The sequence below is a fragment of the Anomaloglossus baeobatrachus genome, chromosome 3 (genome assembly GCF_048569485.1).
Source record: "Anomaloglossus baeobatrachus isolate aAnoBae1 chromosome 3, aAnoBae1.hap1, whole genome shotgun sequence".
Lineage (NCBI taxonomy): Eukaryota > Metazoa > Chordata > Amphibia > Anura > Aromobatidae > Anomaloglossus > Anomaloglossus baeobatrachus.
The window spans coordinates 704711815-704737076 of NC_134355.1; the positions used below are offsets into that span (position 1 = coordinate 704711815).

Genomic DNA, 25262 nt, shown 5'->3' on the forward strand with positions numbered 1-25262 from the left:
TCTATGAAGGCTCCTCTCGCTCCGGGGCTGCGTTCTAGAAAGGCTCCTCTTGCTCCGGGGCTGCGTTCTATAAAGGCTCCTCTTGCTCCGGGGCTGCGTTCTATGAAGGCTCCTCTTGCTCCGGGGCTGCGTTCTATGAAGGCTCCTCTTGCTCCGGGGCTGCGTTCTATGAAGGCTCCTCTTGCTCCGGAGGCTGCGTTCTATAAAGGTTCCTCTTGCTTTGGGGCTGCGTTCTATAAAAATTCCTCTTGCTCCGGGGCTGCGTTCTATGAAAGATCCTCTTGCTCCGGGGGTGCGTTCTATAAAGGTTCCTCTTGCTCCGGGGGTGCGTTCTATAAAGGTTCCTCTTGCTCCGGGGCTGCGTTCTATAAAGGCTCCTCTTGCTCCGGGGCTGCGTTCTATAAAGGTTCCTCTTGCTCCGGGGCTGCGTTCTATAGAGGTTCCTCTTGCTCCGGGGCTGCGTTCTATGAAGGCTCCTCTTGCTCCGGGGGTGCGTTCTATAAAGGTTCCTCTTGCTCTGGGGCTGCGTTCTATAAAGGTTCCTCTTGCTCCGGGGCTGCGTTCTGTAAAGGCTCCTCTTGCTCCGGGGCTGCGTTCTATAAAGGCTCCTCTTGCTTCGGGGCTGCGTTCTATAAAGGTTCCTCTTGCTCTGAGGCTGCGTTCTGTAAAGGTTCCTCTTGCTCCGGGGCTGCGTTCTGTAAAGGTTCCTCTTGCTCTGAGGCTGCATTCTAGAAAGGTTCCTCTTGCTCCGGGGCTGCGTTCTATAGAGGTTCCTCTTGCTCCGGGCCTGCGGTCGTTAAAGGCTCCTCTTGCTCCGGGGCTGCGTTCTGTAAAGGTTCCTCTTGCTCTGAGGCTGCATTCTAGAAAGGTTCCTCTTGCTCCGGGGCTGCGTTCTATAGAGGCTCCTCTTGCTCCGGGGCTGCGTTCTGTAAAGGTTTCTCTTGCTCCTGGCCCCTCTTTCACACCTACATAAACACTTTATAACCTCTTCCCTTTTGCTATGGTAATGAGGTTTGCTGGCCCCGGGGGCGGCTGTGTTTCGTCCGTTATCCCCCTCCTGCCGCTGTTCGCCGTCCCCCAGTGTTCATTTACATAGATGAGTCCGCCACCCTCATGTTCCGCAGTGCTCCTGGAGTCTCGCGCATGTGCAGTGGCACTATCGCGGGACTGAGCGCTATTTTCACAACGCGAGCGCCGGTGATGTTATTGCGCAGGCGCGAGATTATGGGCGGCGCTGTTGAATGTCATCACCAGCATCATCCAAGTGCCCGCCCATAATCTCGTACCCGCGCTTCTACCTCTGCCTCCACCGCTATGCGCTTGCGCTGGCCATTGCTTATTTTTATCATCCCCGTTTTACCTTTTTTTTGAAACAACGCTCAGTCCCGCGATCGTGCCACTGTGATCCTGTGCCATGAGGTATCTCTTCATGTCCGCAGCCTTGTGAGTGTTACACGTTCTAATCACAGCATTTCTGTGCAAGGTGTCGATTCGTATTGAATTGATGTTGCCCAAAACTTTGTAATTCACTTTTTTTCTCTATCTCGTTCCGTTTTCGAGATAAAAATGCTAGCTCTGTTATTTTCCCACAAGGTTGCGCTATAGGTGGTTTCATTGCGTAGCGCATGGCTACTTTACTATACCTAGACACCACTTCTATGCCTAAAGCTGCCGCCGTTCTCAAGTTAATGGCGGGGGACAGGATACGGGTGGGCACACTGTATATCCACAGCTCCCCTCTGTAGTCACACAGTTTGTATATACTATATATCCACAGCTCCCCTCTGTAGTCACACAGTTTGTATATACTATATGTCCACAGCTCTAGTGTCATATGGCGGGAATGTAACTGTTTGCGCTCTGTATTGCGGCAGGTGATGGCATTGCAGGATATGATGGCTTGGATGTGACAGTCTTTGCTGTTAATGGACGGATCTGACACGGAGAACTGTGATACACTATCTGCAGAGGTCATGGTAATAAGCCGAGAAGACGAGCGTCTGCCCTTGCCCGCTGTGCTGCCCATGGGTGTCACTGTACCCACCACTGGGGTCAATATGCAGGGGCCTGTTGCTTCCCTCATACCTTCTTCTGGCATGAAGAGTCTTGGTGTAAACCATTCCCCTGTAATCACTGCGGCTCTGCCCAATGAACCCCCCCAGAAGAAGCCGCTCTCTTCTCTCCCGGCTGCAAAGGACATTCCGCCGGACACTAATGGTATGTGACCTACACCGCCTTGTCTACATCACGGCCCCTTGCCTCATTCTCCCTCCTATTGTCTTTTCATCGTCTGTCTCTTCTCTCTCTCTTCTCTCTCCCGTTTCTCTCTTCTCTCTCCCGTTTCTCTCTTCTCTCTCCCGTTTCTCTCTTCTCTCTCCCGTTTCTCTCTTCTCTCTCCCGTTTCTCTCTTCTCTCTCCCGTTTCTCTCTTCTCTCTCCCGTTTCTCTCTTCTCTCTCCCGTTTCTCTCTTCTCTCTCCCGTGTCCATCGTCTCTCTCGCGTTTCTCTCTTCTTTCTCTTCTCTCTCCCGTTTCTCGTTTCTCTCTTCTCTCTTCTCTCTTCTCTCTCGTCTCTCTTGCTTCTCTCCCGTTTCTCTCTTCTCTCTCCCGTTTCTCTCTTCTCTCTCCCGTTTCTCTCTTCTCTCTCCCGTTTCTCTCTTCTCTATCCCGTTTCTCTCTTCTCTCTCCCGTTTCTCTCTTCTCTCTCCCGTTTCTCTCTTCTCTCTCCCGTTTCTCTCTTCTCTCTCCCGTTTCTCTCTTCTCTCTCCCGTTTCTCTCTTCTCTCTCCCGTTTCTCTCTTCTCTCTCTCGTCTCTCTCCCGTTTCTCTCTTCTCTCTCTCGCTTCTCTCTAGTCTCTTGCTTCTCTCTCGTCTCTTGCGTCTCTCTCGTTTCTCTCCCGTTTCTCTCCCGTCTCTCTCGCTTCTCTCTCGTCTCTCTCGCTTCTCTCTCGTCTCACTCGCTTCTCTCTCGTCTCTCTCGCGTCTCTCGTCTCTCTCGCGTCTCTCTCCTGTCTCTCCCTCTCTTTCTTCTTTGTCTTGAGACCTCATGTTATGTTCTCCTCTTCAGTAAGTTGGTGCTTTGTCATGTGTGTGCAGGTCCTACTTTTCTGGATGGCAGCGATAGCTGTTTGATTACTGAAGACTCTAGTTTCCCACAAATTCCGACTTCCAACATCAAATGTTCTCTGACTCTGGGAGAGAATCACTCCCCTACATCTGATACAGAGGAACCCCCAGCTCCTTGTCCAGTCAGTGTTTTACAGAATTCCTCCCCGCTCAATCAAAGACTGGTGAACGTGCCTAGGCAAAAAGGACGCAGGCCTAAAACTAAGATGAAGACGGCTCAGGTGTCTACAGCCCCTCTCAAACCTCCTTCCGGAAGAAAAGGTCTTGGTCTTATTCAGTCCCCAGTAAACTCTATGACTGTACACAATGACTGCGTGCAGAAAACGTCACTGTCCGCTCTCCCGACATCACAAGACGTGCAGCACATTACCACTGGTATGTGACTCTTCTCTCCAACTGCCCCACTCCTCTCAGGCTGTCTAATTGTTACTCCATCCTTTTCTTTCAGATCTCAGATCCTTCTTTATCTTCTTGTTTATTCTTCCTGATTTTCTTCTTATTGTGTATGTGTTGTTCGTCTTTCTTCCATTTCCTCCTGCTCATCTGTTCCTCCTCCTCATCCAAACTTCTCCTTCCTCTCCCTTCATCCTCCCACCTTGATCCTTTTCCATCCTCCATCCATCCTCTCTTGCCCCTGCCTCTTTCTGTCTCCTCTTCTTTTTTTCCCCTTCCTCCCTCCTCTTTTCCCTTCATTTCTCCGGTTTGTCTCCCTCTTCTATCCTAATTCTCTTCTTCCTCCTCTGCATTTTGCTTCCTTTCTCTCCTTAACTTTTCCATCCTTCTCTCTATTCCCTTCCTTTCTTCCATCTCTTCTTCCTCCTTTTTCTTCATTCTTCCTCTTCCTCTGTGCTCTTCCTTTATCCTTCTGCCTTCATCTCCCTCTTTGCATTTCATCCCCTCCCTTTTTCCTCTTTATCTTGTTCCTTTTCCCATCCCGCCTTCATTTTTCTCCTTTTCCTCCTCCCTTCTTTCCCCTCTTTTCTTCCTCCTCTCCCTTTCCCCTCCCTTCTACTTCCTCTCCCTTTCCCATCCCTTCTTCCTCCTCTCCCTTTCCCATCCCTTCTTCCTCTTCTCCCTTTCCCGTCCCAGCTTCCTCCTCTCCCTTTCCCGTCCCAGCTTCCTCCTCTCCCTTTCCCGTCCCTTCTTCCTCCTCTCCCTTTCCCGTCCCTTCTTCCTCCTCTCCCTTTCCCGTCCCTTCTTCCTCCTCTCCCTTTCCCGTCCCTTCTTCCTCCTCTCCCTTTCCCGTCCCTTCTTCCTCCTCTCCCTTTCCCGTCCCTTCTTCCTCCTCTCCCTTTCCCGTCCCTTCTTCCTCCTCTCCCTTTCCCGTCCCTTCTTCCTCCTCTCCCTTTCTCGTCCCTTCTTCCTCCTCTCCCTTTCCCGTCCCTTCTTCCTCCTCTCCCTTTCCCGTCCCTTCTTCCTCCTCTCCCTTTGCCCTCCTTTTCTCCTCCTCTCCCTTTGCCCTCCCTTTGCCCTTCATTCTTTCTCCTCTCTCTTTGCCCTCCCTTATTCCTCCTCTCCCTTTCCCCTCCTTCCTCATCTCCTTTTGCCATCCTTTCTTACTCCTCTCCCTTTCCCCTCCCTCTTCCTCTTTCTAGTTATGATGCTCTCCTGTATTTTATTTTCAGACACTCCTCCATTGGACTCTGTTGATAAATCTTTGTCCTCCGAAGACTTTCTCCTCCAGAAAATGCCTGTGAAGGTCCCACAGAAGCGAGGCCGCAAGTCTAAAGCAGAGCTGCTGCTGATCAAGGCGGCTCAGGAGCTGGAGGCCCCAACTCACGTGGAGAACAGTAAATACCAAAATGCCACTATATTAACAAATCACTTCCTCTCCCTTTCCCCCCTTCTTCCTCCTCTCCCTTCTTCCTCCCCTTCCTTTTTCTTCCCTTCTTCCTCCTCTTCCTTTGCCCTCCTTTCTGCCTCCTCTTCCTTTGCCCTCCTTTCTGCCTCCTCTTCCTTTGCCCTCCTTTCTGCCTCCTCTTCCTTTGCCCTCCTTTCTCCCTCCTCTTCCTTTGCCCTCCTTTCTGCCTCCTCTTCCTTTGCCCTCTTTTCTGCCTCCTCTTCCTTTGCCCTCTTTTCTGCCTCCTCTTCCTTTGCCTTCCTTTCTGCCTCCTCTCCCTTTGCCTTCCTTTCTGCCTCCTCTCCCTTTGCCCTCCTTTCTGCCTCCTCTCCCTTTGCCCTCCTTTCTGCCTCCTCTCCCTTTGCCCTCCTTTCTTCCTCCTCTCCCTTTGCCCTCCTTTCTTCCTCCTCTTCCTTTGCCCTCCTTTCTTCCTCCTCTTCCTTTGCCCTCCTTTCTTCCTCATCTCCCCTTGCCCTCCTTTCTTCCTCCTCTCCCTTTGCCCTCCTTTCTTCCTCCTCTCCCTTTGCCCTCCCTTCTTCCTCCTCTCCCTTTCCACTCCCTCCTTCCTTTCTTCCCCCCCTCGTCTTCCTCTTCTCCGCATCCCCCGTCTCTTCTTCCTATTTCTCTTCTCCTTTCCTTTTCCCACCTTTTCCCTCTTTCTAGTTATGATGCTTTCCTCCTGTATTTTATTTTCAGACCCTCCTCCGTTGGACCCTCTGGATAAATCTTTGGCCTCTGAAGACTTTCTCTTCCAACAAACGCCTGTGAAGATGCCACAGAAGCGAGGCCGCAGGTCTAAAGCCGAGCTGCTGCTGATCAAGGCGGCTCAGGAGCTGGAGGCCGCAACTCACGTGGAGAACAGTAAATACCAAAATGCCACTATATTAACAAATCACTTCCTCTCCCTTTCCCCCCTTCTTCCTCCTCTCCCTTTCCCCTCCCTTCTTCCTCCTCTCCCTTTCCCCTCCCTTCTTCCTCCTCTCCCTTTCCCCTCCCTTCTTCCTCCTCTCCCTTTCCCCTCCCTTCTTCCTCCTCTCCCTTTCCCCTCCCTTCTTCCTCCTCTCCCTTTCCCCTCCCTTCTTCCTCCTCTCCCTTTCCCCTCCCTTCTTCCTCCTCTCCCTTTCCCCTCCCTTCTTCCTCCTCTCCCTTTCCCCTCCCTTCTTCCTCCTCTCCCTTTCCCCTCCCTTCTTCCTCCTCTCACTTTCCCCTCCCACTTTCCCCTCCCTTCTTCCTCCTCTCCCTTTCCCCCCTCGTCTTTCTCCTCTCACTTTCCCCTCCCATTTTCCTTCTCTCCCTTTCCAATCCCTCCTTCCTTTCTTGCCTCTCTCATCTTCCTCCTCTCCCTTTCCCCTCCCGTCTTCCTCCTCTCCCTTTCCCCTCCCGTCTTCCTCCTCTCCCTTTCCCCTCCCGTCTTCCTCCTCTCCCTTTCCCCTCCCGTCTTCCTCCTCTCCCTTTCCCCTCCCTTCTTCCTCCTCTCCCTTTCCCCTCCCTTCTTCCTCCTCTCCCTTTCCCCTTTCCCCTCCCTTCTTCCTCCTCTCCCTTTCCCCTCTCGTCTTCCTCCTCTCCCTTTCCCCTCTCGTCTTCCTCCTCTCCCTTTCCCCTCTCGTCTTCCTCCTCTCCCTTTCCCCTCTCGTCTTCCTCCTCTCCCTTTCCCCTCTCGTCTTCCTCCTCTCCCTTTCCCCTCTCGTCTTCCTCCTCTCCCTTTCCCCTCTCGTCTTCCTCCTCTCCCTTTCCCCTCCCGTCTTCCTCCTCTCCCTTTCCCCTTTCCCCTCCCTTCTTCCTCCTCTCCCTTTCCCCTCTCGTCTTCCTCCTCTCCCTTTCCCCTCCCTTCTCCCTTTCCCCCCTCGTCTTCCTCCTCTCCCTTTCCCCTCCCTTCTTCCTCCTCTCCCTTTCCCCTCCCTTCTTCCTCCTCTCCCTTTCCCCTCCCTTCTTCCTCCTCTCCCTTTCCCCTCCCTTCTTCCTCCTCTCCCTTTCCCCTCCCGTCTTCCTCCTCTCCCTTTCCCCTCCCGTCTTCCTCCTCTCCCTTTCCCCTTTCCCCTCCCTTCTTCCTCCTCTCCCTTTCCCCTCCCTTCTCCCTTTCCCCCCTCGTCTTCCTCCTCTCCCTTTCCCCTCCCTTCTTCCTCCTCTCCCTTTCCCCTCCCTTCTTCCTCCTCTCCCTTTCCCCTCCCTTCTTCCTCCTCTCCCTTTCCCCTCCCTTCTTCCTCCTCTCCCTTTCCCCTCCCTTCTTCCTCCTCTCCCTTTCCCCTCCCTTCTTCCTCCTCTCCCTTTCCCCTCCCTTCTTCCTCCTCTCCCTTTCCCCTCCCTTCTTCCTCCTCTCCCTTTCCCCTCCCTTCTTCCTCCTCTCCCTTTCCCCTCCCTTCTTCCTCCTCTCCCTTTCCCCTCCCTTCTTCCTCCTCTCCCTTTCCCCTTTCCCCTCCCTTCTTCCTCCTCTCCCTTTCCCCTCTCGTCTTCCTCCTCTCCCTTTCCCCTCTCGTCTTCCTCCTCTCCCTTTCCCCTCTCGTCTTCCTCCTCTCCCTTTCCCCTCTCGTCTTCCTCCTCTCCCTTTCCCCTCCCGTCTTCCTTCTCTCCCTTTCCCCTCCCTTCTTCCTCCTCTCCCTTTCCCCTCCCGTCTTCCTCCTCTCCCTTTCCCCTCCCTTCTTCCTCCTCTCCCTTTCCCCTCCCTTCTTCCTCCTCTCCCTTTCCCCTCCCTTCTTCCTCCTCTCCCTTTCCCCTCCCTTCTTCCTCCTCTCCCTTTCCCCTCCCTTCTTCCTCCTCTCCCTTTCCCCTCCCTTCTTCCTCCTCTCCCTTTCCCCTCCCTTCTTCCTCCTCTCCCTTTCCCCTCCCTTCTTCCTCCTCTCCCTTTCCCCTCCCTTCTTCCTCCTCTCCCTTTCCCCTCCCTTCTTCCTCCTCTCCCTTCCCCCCCTTCTTCCTCCTCTCCCTTTCCCCTCCCGTCTTCCTTCTCTCCCTTTCCCCTCCCGTCTTCCTTCTCTCCCTTTCTCCTCCCGTCTTCCTTCTCTCCCTTTCTCCTCCCGTCTTCCTTCTCTCCCTTTCCCCTCCCGTCTTCCTTCTCTCCCTTTCCCCTCCCGTCTTACTTCTCTCCCTTTCCCCTCCCGTCTTCCTTCTCTCCCTTTCCCCTCCCGTCTTCCTCCTCTCCCTTTCCAATCCCTTCTTCCTTCTCTCCCTTTCCAATCCCTCCTTCCTTTCTTTCCCCCCTCGTCTTCCTCCTCTCCCTCTCCCCTCCCATCTTCCTCCTCTCCTTCTCCAATCCCGCCCTCCTTCCTTTCTTTCCCCCCTCGTCTTCCTCCTCTCCCTCTCCCCTCCCATCTTCCTCCTCTCCCTCTCCCCTCCCATCTTCCTCCTCTCCTTCTCCAATCCCGCCCTCCTTCCTTTCTTTCCCCCCTCGTCTTCCTCCTCTCCCTCTCCCCTCCCATCTTCCTCCTCTCCTTCTCCAATCCCGCCCTCCTTCCTTTCTTCCCCCCCCTCGTCTTCCTCCGCTCCCTTCCCTTTCCCATCTTCCTCCTCTCCCTTTCCCCTTCCATCTTCCTCCTCTCCCTTTCCCCTTTCCCCTCCCTTCTTCCTCCTCTCCCTTTCCCCTCTCGTCTTCCTCCTCTCCCTTTCCCCTCCCTTCTCCCTTTCCCCCCTCGTCTTCCTCCTCTCCCTTTCCCCTCCCTTCTTCCTCCTCTCCCTTTCCCCTCCCTTCTTCCTCCTCTCCCTTTCCCCTCCCTTCTTCCTCCTCTCCCTTTCCCCTCCCTTCTTCCTCCTCTCCCTTTCCCCTCCCTTCTTCTTCCTCTCCCTTTCCCCTCCCTTCTTCCTCCTCTCCCTTTCCCCTCCCTTCTTCCTCCTCTCCCTTTCCCCTCCCTTCTTCCTCCTCTCCCTTTCCCCTCCCTTCTTCCTCCTCTCCCTTTCCCCTCCCTTCTTCCTCCTCTCCCTTTCCCCTTTCCCCTCCCTTCTTCCTCCTCTCCCTTTCCCCTCTCGTCTTCCTCCTCTCCCTTTCCCCTCTCGTCTTCCTCCTCTCCCTTTCCCCTCTCGTCTTCCTCCTCTCCCTTTCCCCTCTCGTCTTCCTCCTCTCCCTTTCCCCTCCCGTCTTCCTTCTCTCCCTTTCCCCTCCCTTCTTCCTCCTCTCCCTTTCCCCTCCCGTCTTCCTCCTCTCCCTTTCCCCTCCCTTCTTCCTCCTCTCCCTTTCCCCTCCCTTCTTCCTCCTCTCCCTTTCCCCTCCCGTCTTCCTCCTCTCCCTTTCCCCTCCCTTCTTCCTCCTCTCCCTTTCCCCTCCCTTCTTCCTCCTCTCCCTTTCCCCTCCCTTCTTCCTCCTCTCCCTTTCCCCTCCCTTCTTCCTCCTCTCCCTTTCCCCTCCCTTCTTCCTCCTCTCCCTTTCCCCTCCCTTCTTCCTCCTCTCCCTTTCCCCTCCCTTCTTCCTCCTCTCCCTTTCCCCTCCCTTCTTCCTCCTCTCCCTTTCCCCTCCCTTCTTCCTCCTCTCCCTTTCCCCTCCCTTCTTCCTCCTCTCCCTTTCCCCTCCCTTCTTCCTCCTCTCCCTTTCCCCTCCCTTCTTCCTCCTCTCCCTTTCCCCTCCCTTCTTCCTCCTCTCCCTTTCCCCTCCCTTCTTCCTCCTCTCCCTTTCCCCTCCCTTCTTCCTCCTCTCCCTTTCCCCTTTCCCCTCCCTTCTTCCTCCTCTCCCTTTCCCCTCCCTTCTTCCTCCTCTCCCTTTCCCCTCTCGTCTTCCTCCTCTCCCTTTCCCCTCTCGTCTTCCTCCTCTCCCTTTCCCCTCTCGTCTTCCTCCTCTCCCTTTCCCCTCTCGTCTTCCTCCTCTCCCTTTCCCCTCCCGTCTTCCTCCTCTCCCTTTCCCCTCCCTTCTTCCTCCTCTCCCTTTCCCCTCCCTTCTTCCTCCTCTCCCTTTCCCCTCCCTTCTTCCTCCTCTCCCTTTCCCCTCCCTTCTTCCTCCTCTCCCTTTCCCCTCCCTTCTTCCTCCTCTCCCTTTCCCCTCCCTTCTTCCTCCTCTCCCTTCCCCCCCTTCTTCCTCCTCTCCCTTTCCCCTCCCGTCTTCCTTCTCTCCCTTTCCCCTCCCGTCTTCCTTCTCTCCCTTTCTCCTCCCGTCTTCCTTCTCTCCCTTTCTCCTCCCGTCTTCCTTCTCTCCCTTTCCCCTCCCGTCTTCCTTCTCTCCCTTTCCCCTCCCGTCTTACTTCTCTCCCTTTCCCCTCCCGTCTTCCTTCTCTCCCTTTCCCCTCCCGTCTTCCTCCTCTCCCTTTCCAATCCCTTCTTCCTTCTCTCCCTTTCCAATCCCTCCTTCCTTTCTTTCCCCCCTCGTCTTCCTCCTCTCCCTCTCCCCTCCCATCTTCCTCCTCTCCTTCTCCAATCCCGCCCTCCTTCCTTTCTTTCCCCCCTCGTCTTCCTCCTCTCCCTCTCCCCTCCCATCTTCCTCCTCTCCCTCTCCCCTCCCATCTTCCTCCTCTCCTTCTCCAATCCCGCCCTCCTTCCTTTCTTTCCCCCCTCGTCTTCCTCCTCTCCCTCTCCCCTCCCATCTTCCTCCTCTCCTTCTCCAATCCCGCCCTCCTTCCTTTCTTCCCCCCCCTCGTCTTCCTCCGCTCCCTTCCCTTTCCCATCTTCCTCCTCTCCCTTTCCCCTTCCATCTTCGTTCTCTCCCTTTCTAATCCCTCCTTCCTTTCTTTTCCCTCTCGTCTTCCTCCTCTCCCTTTCCCCTCCCATCTTCCTCCTCTCCCTTTCCCCTCCCTTCTTCCTCCTCTCCCTTTCCCCTCCCTTCTTCCTCCTCTCCCTTTCCCCTCCCTTCTTCCTCCTCTCCCTTTCCCCTCCCTTCTTCCTCCTCTCCCTTTCCCCTTTCCTCTCCCTTTCCCCTTTCCTCTCCCTTTCCCCTTTCCCCTCCCTTCTTCCTCCTCTCCCTTTCCCCTCTCGTCTTCCTCCTCTCCCTTTCCCCTCTCGTCTTCCTCCTCTCCCTTTCCCCTCTCGTCTTCCTCCTCTCCCTTTCCCCTCTCGTCTTCCTCCTCTCCCTTTCCCCTCCCGTCTTCCTCCTCTCCCTTTCCCCTCCCTTCTTCCTCCTCTCCCTTTCCCCTCCCGTCTTCCTCCTCTCCCTTTCCCCTCCCTTCTTCCTCCTCTCCCTTTCCCCTCCCTTCTTCCTCCTCTCCCTTTCCCCTCCCTTCTTCCTCCTCTCCCTTTCCCCTCCCTTCTTCCTCCTCTCCCTTTCCCCTCCCTTCTTCCTCCTCTCCCTTTCCCCTCCCTTCTTCCTCCTCTCCCTTTCCCCTCCCTTCTTCCTCCTCTCCCTTTCCCCTCCCTTCTTCCTCCTCTCCCTTTCCCCTCCCTTCTTCCTCCTCTCCCTTTCCCCTCCCTTCTTCCTCCTCTCCCTTCCCCCCCTTCTTCCTCCTCTCCCTTTCCCCTCCCGTCTTCCTTCTCTCCCTTTCCCCTCCCGTCTTCCTTCTCTCCCTTTCTCCTCCCGTCTTCCTTCTCTCCCTTTCTCCTCCCGTCTTACTTCTCTCCCTTTCCCCTCCCGTCTTCCTTCTCTCCCTTTCCCCTCCCGTCTTACTTCTCTCCCTTTCCCCTCCCGTCTTCCTTCTCTCCCTTTCCCCTCCCGTCTTCCTCCTCTCCCTTTCCAATCCCTTCTTCCTTCTCTCCCTTTCCAATCCCTCCTTCCTTTCTTTCCCCCCTCGTCTTCCTCCTCTCCCTCTCCCCTCCCATCTTCCTCCTCTCCTTCTCCAATCCCGCCCTCCTTCCTTTCTTTCCCCCCTCGTCTTCCTCCTCTCCCTCTCCCCTCCCATCTTCCTCCTCTCCCTCTCCCCTCCCATCTTCCTCCTCTCCTTCTCCAATCCCGCCCTCCTTCCTTTCTTTCCCCCCTCGTCTTCCTCCTCTCCTTCTCCAATCCCGCCCTCCTTCCTTTCTTCCCCCCCCTCGTCTTCCTCCGCTCCCTTCCCTTTCCCATCTTCCTCCTCTCCCTTTCCCCTTCCATCTTCGTTCTCTTCCATTCTAATCCCTCCTTCCTTTCTTTTCCCCCTCGTCTTCCTCCTCTCCCTCTCCCCTCCCATCTTTCTTCTCTCCCTTTCTAATCCCTCCTTCCTTTCTTTTCCCTCTCGTCTTCCTCCTCTCCCTTTCCCCTCCCATCTTCCTCCTCTCCCTTTCCCCTCCCTTCTTCCTCCTCTCCCTTTCCCCTCCCTTCTTCCTCCTCTCCCTTTCCCCTCCCTTCTTCCTCCTCTCCCTCTCCCCTCCCATCTTTCTTCTCTCCCTTTCCAATCCCTCCTTCCTTTCTTTCCCCCCTCGTCTTCCTCCTCTCCCTTTCCCCTCCCATCTTCCTCCTCTCCCTTTCTAATCCGTCCTTCCTGCTCTCCCTTTCCAATCCCTCCTTCCTTTCTTTCCCCCCTCGTCTTCCTCTTCTCTCTTCCGCTTCCCTTCTTCCTCCTCTCCCTTTCCAATCCCTCCTTCCTTTCTTTCCCCTCTCGTCTTCCTCTTCTCTTTCCCCTTCCGTCTTCCTCTTCTCACTTTCCACTGCCTTCTTACTCCTCTCCCTTTCCCCTCCCTCTTCCTCTTTCTAGTTATGATGCTCTCCTGTATTTTATTTTCAGACCCTCCTCCGTTGGACCCTGTGGATAAATCTTTGGCCTCTGAAGACTTTCTCCTCCAGCAAACGCCTGTGAAGGTGCCACAGAAGCGAGGCCGCAAGTCTAAAGCCGAGCTGCTGCTGATCAAGGCGGCTCAGGAGCTGGAGGCCCCAACTCACGTGGAGAACAGTAAATACCAAAATGCCACTATATTAGCAAATCACTTCCTCTCCCTTTCCCCTCCCTTATTCCTCCTCTCCCTTTCCCCTCCCTTATTCCTCCTCTCCCTTTCCCCTCCCTTATTCCTCCTCTCCCTTTCCCCTCCCTTCTTCCTCCTCTCTCTTTCCCCTCCCTTCTTCCTCCTCTCTCTTTCCCCTCCCTTCTTCCTCCTCTCCCTTTCCCCTCTCGTCTTCCTCCTCTCCCTTTCCCCTCTCGTCTTCCTCCTCTCCCTTTCCCCTCTCGTCTTCCTCCTCTCCCTTTCCCCTCCCTTCTTCCTCCTCTCCCTTTCCCCCCTCGTCTTCCTCCTCTCCCTTTCCCCTCCCTTCTTCCTCCTCTCCCTTTCCCCTCCCTTCTTCCTTCTCTCCCTTTCCCCTCCCTTCTTCCTCCTCTCACTTTCCCCTCCCACTTTCCCCTCCCTTCTTCCTCCTCTCCCTTTCCCCCCTCGTCTTTCTCCTCTCACTTTCCCCTCCCATTTTCCTTCTCTCCCTTTCCAATCCCTCCTTCCTTTCTTACCTCTCTCGTCTTCCTCCTCTCCCTTTCCCCTCCCGTCTTCCTCCTCTCCCTTTCCCCTCACGTCTTCCTCCTCTCCCTTTCCCCTCCCGTCTTCCTCCTCTCCCTTTCCCCTCCCGTCTTCCTCCTCTCCCTTTCCCTTCCCGTCTTCCTCCTCTCCCTTTCCCCTCTCGTCTTCCTCCTCTCCCTTTCCCCTCTCGTCTTCTCCTCTCCCTTTCCCCTCCCTTCTTCCTCCTCTCCCTTTCCCCCCTCGCCTTCCTCCTCTCCCTTTCCCCTCCCTTCTTCCTCCTCTCCCTTTCCCCTCTCGTCTTGCTCCTCTCCCTTTCCCCTCTCGTCTTCCTCCTCTCCCTTTCCCCTCTCGTCTTCCTCCTCTCCCTTTCCCCTCTCGTCTTCCTCCTCTCCCTTTCCCCTCTCGTCTTCCTCCTCTCCCTTTCCCCTCCCGTCTTCCTCCTCTCCCTTTCCCCTCCCGTCTTCCTCCTCTCCCTTTCCCCTCCCTTCTTCCTCCTCTCCCTTTCCCCTCCCTTCTTCCTCCTCTCCCTTTCCCCTCCCTTCTTCCTCCTCTCCCTTTCCCCTCCCTTCTTTCTCCTCTCCCTTTCCCCTCCCTTCTTTCTCCTCTCCCTTTCCCCTCCCTTCTTCCTCCTCTCCCTTTCCCCTCCCTTCTTCCTCCTGTCCCTTTCCTCTCCCTTCTTCCTCCTCTCCCTTTCCCCTCCCTTCTTTCTCCTCTCCCTTTCCCCTCCCCTCTTTCTCCTCTCCCTTTCCCCTCCCCTCTTCCTCCTCTCCCTTTCCCCTCCCTTCTTCCTCCTCTCCCTTTCCCCTCCCTTCTTCCTCCTCTCCCTTTCCCCTCCCTTCTTCCTCCTCTCCCTTTCCCCTCCCTTCTTCCTCCTCTCACTTTCCCCTCCCACTTTCCCCTCCCTTCTTCCTCCTCTCCCTTTCCCCCCTAGTCTTTCTCCTCTCACTTTCCCCTCCCATTTTCCTTCTCTCCCTTTCCAATCCCTCCTTCCTTTCTTACCTCTCTCGTCTTCCTCCTCTCCCTTTCCCCTCCCGTCTTCCTCCTCTCCCTTTCCCCTCCCGTCTTCCTCCTCTCCCTTTCCCCTCCCGTCTTCCTCCTCTCCCTTTCCCCTCCCGTCTTTCTCCTCTCCCTTTCCCCCCTCGCCTTCCTCCTCTCCCTTTCCCCCCTCGCCTTCCTCCTCTCCCTTTCCCCCCTCGCCTTCCTCCTCTCCCTTTCCCCCCTCGTCTTGCTCCTCTCCCTTTCCCCCTCTCGTCTTCCTCCTCTCCCTTTCCCCTCCCGTCTTCCTCCTCTCCCTTTCCCCTCCCGTCTTCCTCCTCTCCCTTTCCCCTCCCTTCTTCCTCCTCTCCCTTTCCCCTCCCTTCTTCCTCCTGTCCCTTTCCCCTCCCTTCTTCCTCCTCTCCCTTTCCCCTCCCTTCTTTCTCCTCTCCCTTTCCCCTCCCCTCTTCCTCCTCTCCCTTTCCCCTCCCTTCTTCCTCCTCTCCCTTTCCCCTCCCTTCTTCCTCCTCTCCCTTTCCCCTCCCTTCTTCCTCCTCTCCCTTTCCCCTCCCTTCTTCCTCCTCTCCCTTTCCCCTCCCTTCTTTCTCCTCTCCCTTTCCCCTCCCCTCTTCCTCCTCTCCCTTTCCCCTCCCTTCTTCCTCCTCTCCCTTTCCCCTCCCTTCTTCCTCCTCTCCCTTTCCCCTCCCTTCTTCCTCCTCTCACTTTCCCCTCCCACTTTCCCCTCCCTTCTTCCTCCTCTCCCTTTCCCCCCTAGTCTTTCTCCTCTCACTTTCCCCTCCCATTTTCCTTCTCTCCCTTTCCAATCCCTCCTTCCTTTCTTACCTCTCTCGTCTTCCTCCTCTCCCTTTCCCCTCCCGTCTTCCTCCTCTCCCTTTCCCCTCCCGTCTTCCTCCTCTCCCTTTCCCCTCCCGTCTTCCTCCTCTCCCTTTCCCCTCCCGTCTTCCTCCTCTCCCTTTCCCCCCTCGCCTTCCTCCTCTCCCTTTCCCCCCTCGCCTTCCTCCTCTCCCTTTCCCCCCTCGCCTTCCTCCTCTCCCTTTCCCCTCTCGTCTTCCTCCTCTCCCTTTCCCCTCTCGTCTTCCTCCTCTCCCTTTCCCCTCTCGTCTTCCTCCTCTCACTTTCCCCTCCCGTCTTCCTCCTCTCCCTTTCCCCTCCCGTCTTCCTCCTCTCCCTTTCCCCTCCCGTCTTCCTCCTCTCCCTTTCCCCTCCCGTCTTCCTCCTCTCCCTTTCCCCTCTCGTCTTCCTCCTCTCCCTTTCCCCTCTCGTCTTCCTCCTCTCCCTTTCCCCTCTCGTCTTCCTCCTCTCCCTTTCCCCTCCCGTCTTCCTCCTCTCCCTTTCCCCCCTCGCCTTCCTCCTCTCCCTTTCCCCCCTCGCCTTCCTCCTCTCCCTTTCCCCTCCCGTCTTCCTCCTCTCCCTTTCCCCTCTCGTCTTCCTCCTCTCCCTTTCCCCTCTTGTCTTCCTCCTCTCCCTTTCCCCCCTCGCCTTCCTCCTCTCCCTTTCCCCCCTCGCCTTCCTCCTCTCCCTTTCCCCCCTCGCCTTCCTCCTCTCCCTTTCCAATCCCTCCTTCCTCCTCTCCCTTTCCAATCCCTCCTTCCTTTCTCCCCCCCCCCTGGTCTTCCTCTTCTCTCTTCCGCCTCCCTCTTCCGCCTCCCTCTTCCTCTTTCTAGTTATGATGCTCTCCTGTATTTTATTTTCAGACCCTCCTCCATTGGACCCTGTGGATAAATCTTTGGCTTCTGAAGACTTTCTCCTCCAACAAACGCCTGTGAAGGTGCCACAGAAGCGAGGCCGCAGGTCTAAAGCCGAGCTGCTGCTCATCAAGGCGGCTCAGGAGCTGGAGGCCCCAACTCTCGTGGAGAACAGTAAATACCAAAATATTAACAAATCACTTCCAAAATATACAAATCCCCCAGAAAGTGAAGTGAAATAAACTTTAATTTGAACAGATAGTAATTTTATTAGTTTAAATTTTTTTATTTTTTTTTTAATAAAATACAAGAAGACACAGAATAAAGGGCACAATCCTGGACTGTATGTAAATAACGGAACCCCCAAATAAGTATCTGGAAAAGTAATTACTATGTTCCTCCTCTAGATGGTAGCAGTGTACAACCATGAATATAAATAGTAAACTGAGGTCAAAGTAATCCTTAGCGTACCACACAATTAGTGCTGAAAGAAATAACACTTATGAAATGTAAAAAGATGACTAAAGTTGTAAGATGGCAGTATAAGATCATATAAGTACATAAGTTATTTAATAAATAACTAAATATACAAAACCCAAGTGGATACCACAAACAAACGAAATAAACTGACCACAGTGTAATAAACAGCCCAGGGGTGCCAGGACCAGACCCCGACGCGCGTTTCGTATTAGTTTCTTCAAAGGGGAGGAGTGGCTTGAATTAATGTCTTCCATAGACACAGTATTTAGCAAAGGCAGAGAAGGAGTAAACAACCTACAATAGCAAAAGATTGCACAAGTATATACAGCCAGCAGAAAAAGAACAAGAGAAAGATTGCCCACATGGAATAAGGGGATAAATACATTGATTGAAATAGAAAGAAAGTGCAATATACAGCACAGAGTGCATAGAGTGAGAATACTAACAATATATAAAATATTGTATGTAAAGAAGTGTACAGCAAAGTGTCTGTAAAATGTGTACTGTTAGTGTAGTGTTAATGTAAGTCTGACAATTCATAAATAATGGAGTAAGGGGTTAAATATATGGGTTACAATACAGAGAAATGTGCAATATGCAGCATGAATGAAAAAAGTGCATGAGGGATGAAAAGTAGCATAGTCAATCAAAACATGTGCAAAAATTGCATGTCTATATATACACATAAAATATATAAACATAAATATACATATGCACACATATATACATATACAGTGGGGAAAACAAGTATCTATTCAGCCCCCCATTGTGCACGTTCTCCCCCTTATAAAGATGAGATTTGCCTGTAATTGACGTCAGAGGTGACCACAACTAGGAGAGACACAATGAGAAAATCCAGAAAATCACCGCGTCTGATTTGGAAGATTTGTTTTGCAAATTCTGGTGGAAAATAAGTATTTAGTCACCTAAAAACATGCAAAATTTCTGTCTCTCACAGACCTATAACTTCTTCTGTAAGAGGCTCCTCTGTCCTCCGCTCATTACCTGTAGTAATGGCACCTGCTGTTTGAACTTGTTATCAGTATAAAAGACACCTGTCCACAACCTCAAACACTCATACTCCAAACTCCACTATTGTGAAGACCAAAGAGATGGAAGGACACCAGAAACAAATTTGTAGCCCTGCACCAGGCTGGGAAGACTGAATCTGCAATAGGCAAGCAGCTTGGTGTGATGACACCAACTGTGGGAGCAATAATAATAAAATGGAAGACATACAAGATCACTGATAATCTTCCTCAATCTGGGGCTCCACGCAAGATCTCACCCCGTGGGGTCAAAATGATCACAAGAACAGTGAGCAAAAATCCCAGAACCAGACGAGGGGACCTAGTGAATGACCTGCATAGAGGTGGGACCACCGTAACAAAGGCTACCATCAGTAACACACTACACCGCCAGGGACTCAGATCCTGCAGTGTCAGACGTGTTCCCCTGCTTAAGCCAGTACATGTCCGGGCCCGTCTGAAACTTTCTAGAGAGCATTTGGATTATCCAGAAGAGTGTTGGGAGAATGTCACATGGTATGATGAAACCAAAGTAGAACTGTTTGGTAGAAACACAACTCGTCATGTTTGGAGGAGACAGAATGCTGAGTTGCATTCGAAGAACATCATACCTACTGTGAAGCATGGGGGTGGCAACATCATGCTTTGGGGCTGTTTCTCTGCAAAGAGACCAGGATGATGATCCGTGTACAGGAAAGAATGAATGGAGCCAGGTATCGTGAAATTTTGAGTGCAAACCTCCTTCCATCAGCAAGGGCATGGAAGATGAAACGTGGCTGGGTCTTTCAGCATGATAATGATCCCAAGCACACCTCCAGGGCAACGAAGGAGCGGCTTCATAAGAAGCACATGATGGTCCTGGAGTGGCCTAGACAGTCTCCAGATCTCAACCCCATAGAAAACCTTTGGAGGGAGGTGAAAGTCTGTGTTGTGCAGCGACAGGCCCAAAACATCACTGCACTAGAGGAGATCTGCATGGAGGAATGGGCAACATACCACCAACAGTGTGTGCCAACATACCACCAACAGTGTGTGCCAACCGGAGGAATGGGCCAACATAAAACCAACAGTGTGTGCCAACCGGAGGAATGGGCCAACATACCACCAACAGTGAGTGCCAACAAACCGCCAACAGTGTACGCCAACCGGAGGAATGGGCCAACATACCACCAACATTGTGTGCCAACCGGTGTAATGGGCCAACATACCACCAACAGTGTGTGCCAACCGGTGGAATGGGCCAACATACCACCAACAGTGTGTGCCAACCGGTGGAATGGGCCAATATACCACCAACAGTGTGTGCCAACCGGAGGAATGGGCCAACATACCACCAACAGTGTGCGCCAACCGGAGGAAGGGGCCAACATACCCCCAACAGTGTGCGCCAACCGGTGGAATGGGCCAACATACCACCAACAGTGTGCGCCAACCGGAGGAATGGGCCAACATACCACCAACAGTGTGTGCCAACCGGAGGAATGGGCCAACATACCACCAACAGTGTGCGCCAACCGGAGGAATGGGCCAACATACCACCAACAGTGTGTGCCAACTGGAGGAATGGGCCAACATACCCCCAACAGTGTGTGCCAACCGGTGGAATGGGCCAACATACCACCAACAGTGTGTGCCAACCGGAGGAATGGGCCAACATACCACCAACAGTGTGCGCCAACCGGAGGAATGGGCCAACATACCACCAACAGTGTGTGCCAACTGGAGGAATGGGCCAACATACCCCCAACAGTGTGTGCCAACCGGTGGAATGGGCCAACATACCACCAACAGTGTGTGCCAACCGGAGGAATGGGCCAACATACCACCAACAGTGTGCGCCAACCGGAGGAATGGGCCAACATACCCCCAACAGTGTGTGCCAACCGGTGGAATGGGCCAACATACCACCAACAGTGTGTGCCAACCGGAGGAATGGGCCAACATACCACCAACAGTGTGCGCCAACCGGAGGAATGGGCCAACATACCCCCAACAGTGTGTGCCAACCGGAGGAATGGGCCAACATACCACCAACAGTGTGTGCCAACCGGAGGAATGGGCCAACATACCCCCAACAGTGTGTGCCAACCGGAGGAATGGGCCAACATACCACCAACAGTGTGTGCCAACCGGAGGAAGGGGCCAACATACCCCCCAACAGTGTGTACCAACCGGAGGAATGGGCCAAGATACCCCCAACAGTGTGTGCCAACCGGAGGAATGGGCCAACATACCACCAACAGTGTGTGCCAACCGGAGGAATGGGCCAACATACCACCAACAGTGTGTGCCAACCGGAGGAATGGACCAACATACCACCAACAGTGTGTGCCAACCGGAGGAATGGGCCAACATACCCCCAACAGTGTGTGCCAACCGGAGGAATGGACCAACATACCACCAACAGTGTGTGCCAACCTTGTGAAGACAGAAAACGTGTCACCTCTGTCATTGCCAACAAAGGATAGAACAAAATATTGAGATGAACTTTTGTTATTGACGAAATACTTATTTTCCACCAGAATTTGCAAAAAAAAACCCAAAAACTTCCAAATCAGACTTGGTGATTTTCTGGATTTGTTTTCTCATTTTGTGTCTCAGGCTTTGTGCCTACGGGAGCTCGCACCTGTGGATATATCGCAGGTACGGACGCAGGTTTCCTGCAGCTGCTCCCCAGAATCCGCAGATATTTTTACCTGCGCTAGTACAGCGAAATATCTGCGGTAAACCTGTGAACATTCATGCGGTTTACCTGCGGAAGTCCCGGCCTCTATCTCCATAGTGGAGGGCCCAGGTTTCCACAGGTATTTCCACAGAAAGAATTGACATGCAATTACGTGCGGCTGCGGGACATCCGCAGCATATTCCGCAGCCGCACATATCCGCAGCGTGGACACAGCACTCCACATGTCCCATAGGGTAACATGGGGACTGTCTGTACTTGCTGAAACCTGCGGATTTATCTGGAAAATCTGCGGATTTGATGTGATGGTCTGGGGTTGCTTTGTGCTGTTAAAGTGGGAGATTTGTACAAGGTAAAAGGGATTTTGAATAAGGAAGGCTATCACTCCATTTTACAACGCCATGCCATACCCTGTGGACAGCGCTTGATTGGAGCCAATTTCATCCTACAACAGGACAATGACCCAAAGCCACCTCCAAATTATGCACTGCACTGTGTGCAGAATTATTAGGCAAATGAGTATTTTGATCCCATGATGCTTGTTATACATGTCGTCCTACTCCAAGCTGTATAGGCTGAGAGCCAACTACCAATTAAGTAAATCCGGTGATGTGCATCTCTGTAATGAGGAGGGGTGCGGTGTAATGACATCAACACCCTATATAAGGTGTGCTTAATTATTAGGCAACTTCATTTCCTTTGGCAAAATGGGTCAGAAGACAGATTTGACGGGCTCTGAAAAGTCCATATTGTGAGATGTCTTGCAGAGGGATGCAGCAGTCTTGAAATTGCCAAACTTTTGAAGCGTGATCACCGAACAATCAAGCGTTGGCAAATAGCCAACAGGGTCGCAAGAAGACTGTTGGGCAAAAAAGGCACAAAATAACTGCCCATGAATTGGGGAAAATCAAGCGTGAAGCTGCCAAGATGCCATTTGCCACCAGTTTGGCCATATTTCAGAGCTGCAACGTTACTGGAGTATCAAAAAGCACAAGGTGTGCCATACTCAGGGACAGGCCAAGGTAAGGAAGGCTGAAAACCACCACCTCTGACCAAGAAACATAAGATAAAATGTCAAGACTGGGCCAAGAAATATCTGATGACTGATTCTTCACAGGTTTTATGGACTGATGAAATGAGAGTGACTCTTGATGGGCCAGAGGCTGGATCAGTAAAGGGCAGGGAGCTCCACTCCGGCTCAGACACCAGCAAGTTGGAGGTGGGCACTGGTATGGGCTGGGATCAACTTGAAGCACCTTTTCGGGTTGAGGATGGAGTGAAGCTCAAGTCCCAGACCTACTGCCCGTTTCTGGAAGACAACTTCTTCAAGCAGTGGTACAGGAAGAAGTCGGTATCGTTCAAGAAAAACATGATTTTCATGCAGGACAATGCTCCATCACATGCATCCAACTACTCCACAGCGTGGCTGGCCAGTAAAGGTCTAAAAGATGGAAAAATAATGACATGGCCCCCTTGTTCCCCTGATCTGAACCCCATAGAGAACCTGTGGTTCCTCATAAAATGTGAGATCTACAGGGAGGGAAAACAGTCCACCTCTGGGAACAGTGTCTGGAGGCTGCGGTGTCTGGAGGCTGCGGTGTCTGGAGGCTGCGGTGTCTGGAGGCTGCGGTGTCTGGAGGCTGCGGTGTCTGGAGGCTGCGGTGTCTGGAGGCTGCGGTGTCTGGGGGCTGCGGTGTCTGGAGGCTGTGGAGTCTGGGGGCCGTGGTGGCCGCTGCACGCAATGTTTAGCGTAAACAGATCAAGCAATGACAGAATCTATGGATGGTCGGCTGTTGTCATCATAAAGAAAGGTGGCGATATTGGGCACTCATTTTTTGGGTTTTGTTTTTATGTCAGAAATGTTTATTTCTATATGTTGTGCAGTTATATTGGTTTCCTGGTGATAATAAACAAGTGAGAGGGGAATAGATTTGGTTTTTATTAAGTTGCCTAATAATTCTGCACAGTAATAGTCACTGCACAAACAATTATCCTCCTAAGATACCAAATCTAAAAACCCCTCCAACTGCCAAAAATATTAACCCCACCAACTGCCAAAAATATTAACCCCTCCAACTGCCAAAAATATTAAGCTTTCGTATTTCATATTTATGAGTCTTTTGGGTTGATTGAGAACATAGTTGTTGATCAATAATAAAAAAAACCCTCTAAAATACAACTTGCCTAATAATTCTGCACACGGTGTATTTAGGGGAGAAGCCGGCAGCTGGTATCTATCTGTAATGGAGGGGCCCAGACCTCAACCCTATTGAGCTGTTGTGGGTGCAGCGTGACCATATGGTACGAAAAAGTGCCCATCAAGACAATCCAACTTGTGGAGGGGGGAAGCATGGGGTGAAATATCTCCAGATTACCTCCGCAAATTACCAGCTACAATGCCAAAGCTCTGCAAAGCTGGAATTGTGCAAAGGAGCGATCTGTGCTGAAAGCCAAGTGTGAGGAGAAGATTATTATTTCACATAACAATCATTATTCCTGACCTCGTCACTGTCTGGACGATATTCTCTACTCATTATGCAGCTCATTTGTAAATAAAAGTAGGATTTTTCATGGAGAAGACGAGATTGTCTGGTGACCCCAAACTTCTGACCGGTAGTGTACACTCTGTCCTACAAGGGATGCGCTGTGTACTAATTCCTACCACCCATCACTTGAGGAGGGCCTCTCTGCGCACCGTATTTGGGCACAAAATAGAGTTCCCACGGGGAAAAAAAACCCCAATTGATACCTTTGGCACCAAATAGATTCTTTGCTGATGGTATATCACAGTTACTGAGGACTAATGGGTCTCTGAGATTTTGTGTTCACCTATATGTAATGGCAGGGACTGAATCAGTCTGATTAATTGGCCAACACTTTGATAAGTCGCTCCTCATGTCTCTCCATTTCCCATTATGCACAGAGATAAGTCTGACTTGTTCTGAGGTTTTCTACGTTTTGGGATTTAAGCATATCTTCCCTCCTGGAGTGACTTGCTCTTCTATATCCTTTAGTGCTGGTTCTTCTCGAGTTTCCTCTTTGTTCGAATCTTGATGATAATTCATATGCCTGTCTGGGAAAGGACAAGTCATTAGAGCAGATCGTCCTCGTTCTTAAGAACTGTTCACACCAGGGATATTGTCCTTAAGAGGATGAGGGCGAGAGGATATAGCATGTAATAAAGAGTTGACTTCCGTATTCACATAGCCCTTCTCTCCTTTGAAAATCCTGATGTCCAAAAAAATCAATGCTCGTTTGACTATATGGACTTGTAAGCTTTGATGTCAATGTTTTTATTCATTCTTTGCAAAAGGATACCAATTCTTCCTTAGTCCCCTGTCAGGTGGCAAAAATGTCATCGATAAATCGAGTCCACAGCAGGACTTTCTAAATCATGGGTATCTGATTATCAAAAAAGATACTCCTCTCCCACAGCCCCAGGAACAAATTAGCAAGGGATGGGGCATGTGCCGCCCCCATTGCGGTCCCCTGCAGCTGCTGGAACAGTATTCCCTTGAATATGAAAATGTTGTGTTTAAGTGCAAATTCAAGAAGGGAAATGAGAAATTGGATAGTTTCAAAATCCAAGTCAGTCATTGGTAGAAATCTCCTCTCCGCCTCTGTATCATCATGATGTTTAATCGAGGTGTAGAGGGACTCAACATCAGGGGTCAGAAGCCACATGTCCTCTTCCATTACAATGCCATCAACCTTTCTCAGCACATCTCCAGCATCCTTCAAAAAAGATGGGAGGGTTTCCATCAGAGGTTTCACATAAGAGTCTAAATATTTCCTAATTGCCATTACCTGAAACCATTGGGTGGCCAGGTGGCTTCCTCTTACACTTGTGTACTTTGGGGAGAAGATAGAAGCATGCAGTGCGGAGGTGAGGTGGAACCGGGTGGCCTGGTGGATTCCTCATACATTTGTGTACTTTGCAGAGAAGATAGAAGCATGCTTTGCGGGGGTGAGGTGAAACCATTGGGTGACCGGGTGGCTTCCTCATACACTTGTGTACCTTGGGGAGAAGATAGAAGCATGCGGTGCAGGGGTGAGGTGGAACCGGGGTGTCCGGGTGTATTCCTCATGCACTTGTTTACTTTGGGGAGATGATAGAAGCATGTGGTGCTGGGTTGATGTGGACCCTGGGTGGCCGGATGGATTCCTCATACACTTGTGTACTTTGCAGAGAAGATAGAAGCATGCAGTCCGGGGTTGAGTTGGAATCGGGCCATCCGGGTGGATTCCTCCATACATTTGTGTACTTTGGGGAGAAGATAGAAGCATGCGGTGCAGGGGTGAGGTGGAACTGGGGTGTCCAGGTGGATTCCTCATACATTTCTGTACTTTGGGTAGAAGATAGAAGCACCAGGCCGGCCGGATGGATTCCTTATACACTTGTGTACTTTGTGGAGATGATAGAAGCATGCGGTGCGGGGGTGAGGTGGAATCGGGGTGGCCGGATGGATTCCTCATACACTTGTGTACTTTGTGGAGATGATAGATGCATGCGGTGAGGTGGAATCGGGGTGGCCGGATGGATTCCTCATACCCTCGTGTACTTTGTGGAGATGATAGAAGCATGCAGTGCGGGGGTGAGGTGGAACCAGGGCGGCCAGATGGATTCCTCATACCCTCATGTACTTTGTGGAGATGATAGAAGCATGCAGTGCGGGGGTGAGGTGGAACCAGGGCGGCCAGATGGATTCCTCATACCCTCATGTACTTTGTGGAGATGATAGAAGCATGCGGTGCGGGGATGAGGTGGAACCAGGGCAGCCGGATGGATTCCTCATACACTTGTGTACTTTGTGGAGTTGATAAAAGCATGCGGTGCAGAGGTGAGGTGGAACCAGGGCGGCCGGATGGATTCCTCATACACTTGTGTACTTTGTGGAGAAGATAGAAGCATGCAGTGCGGGGGTGAGGTGCAACCAGGGCGGCCGGATGGATTCCTCATACACTTGTGTACTTTGTGGAGATGATAGAAGCATGCAGTGCGGGGGTGAGGTGGAACCAGGGCAGCCGGATGGATTCCTCATACACTTGTGTACTTTGTGGAGAAGATAGAAGCATGCAGTGCGGGGGTGAGGTGCAACCAGGGCGGCCGGATGGATTCCTCATACACTTGTGTACTTTGTGGAGAAGATAGAAGCATGCAGTGCGGGGGTGAGGTG

At 52.6% G+C, this 25262-nt stretch overlaps 1 protein-coding gene across 4 annotated transcripts in view; it reads left to right on the top strand.

Annotated features, from left to right (window-relative positions):
• Window positions 1-1879: 1879 nt before the first annotated feature.
• The window catches only part of GTF3C2 (general transcription factor IIIC subunit 2), a 101655-nt gene continuing 78272 nt past the window's right edge, over window positions 1880-25262 (top strand). Inside the window, exons 1-6 of one of the 4 annotated variants that reach the window (XM_075341398.1) lie at window positions 1880-2217; window positions 3094-3498; window positions 4749-4913; window positions 5660-5824; window positions 12499-12663; window positions 15904-16068. In XM_075341398.1, coding sequence (XP_075197513.1) covers window positions 1926-2217; window positions 3094-3498; window positions 4749-4913; window positions 5660-5824; window positions 12499-12663; window positions 15904-16068 — 1357 coding nt within the window. In that variant the 5' untranslated portion in view covers window positions 1880-1925. The remainder of the gene's footprint in view (window positions 2218-3093; window positions 3499-4748; window positions 4914-5659; window positions 5825-12498; window positions 12664-15903; window positions 16069-25262) is intronic. The other 3 variants (XM_075341400.1, XM_075341399.1, XM_075341401.1) reach the window with 3 other exon arrangements.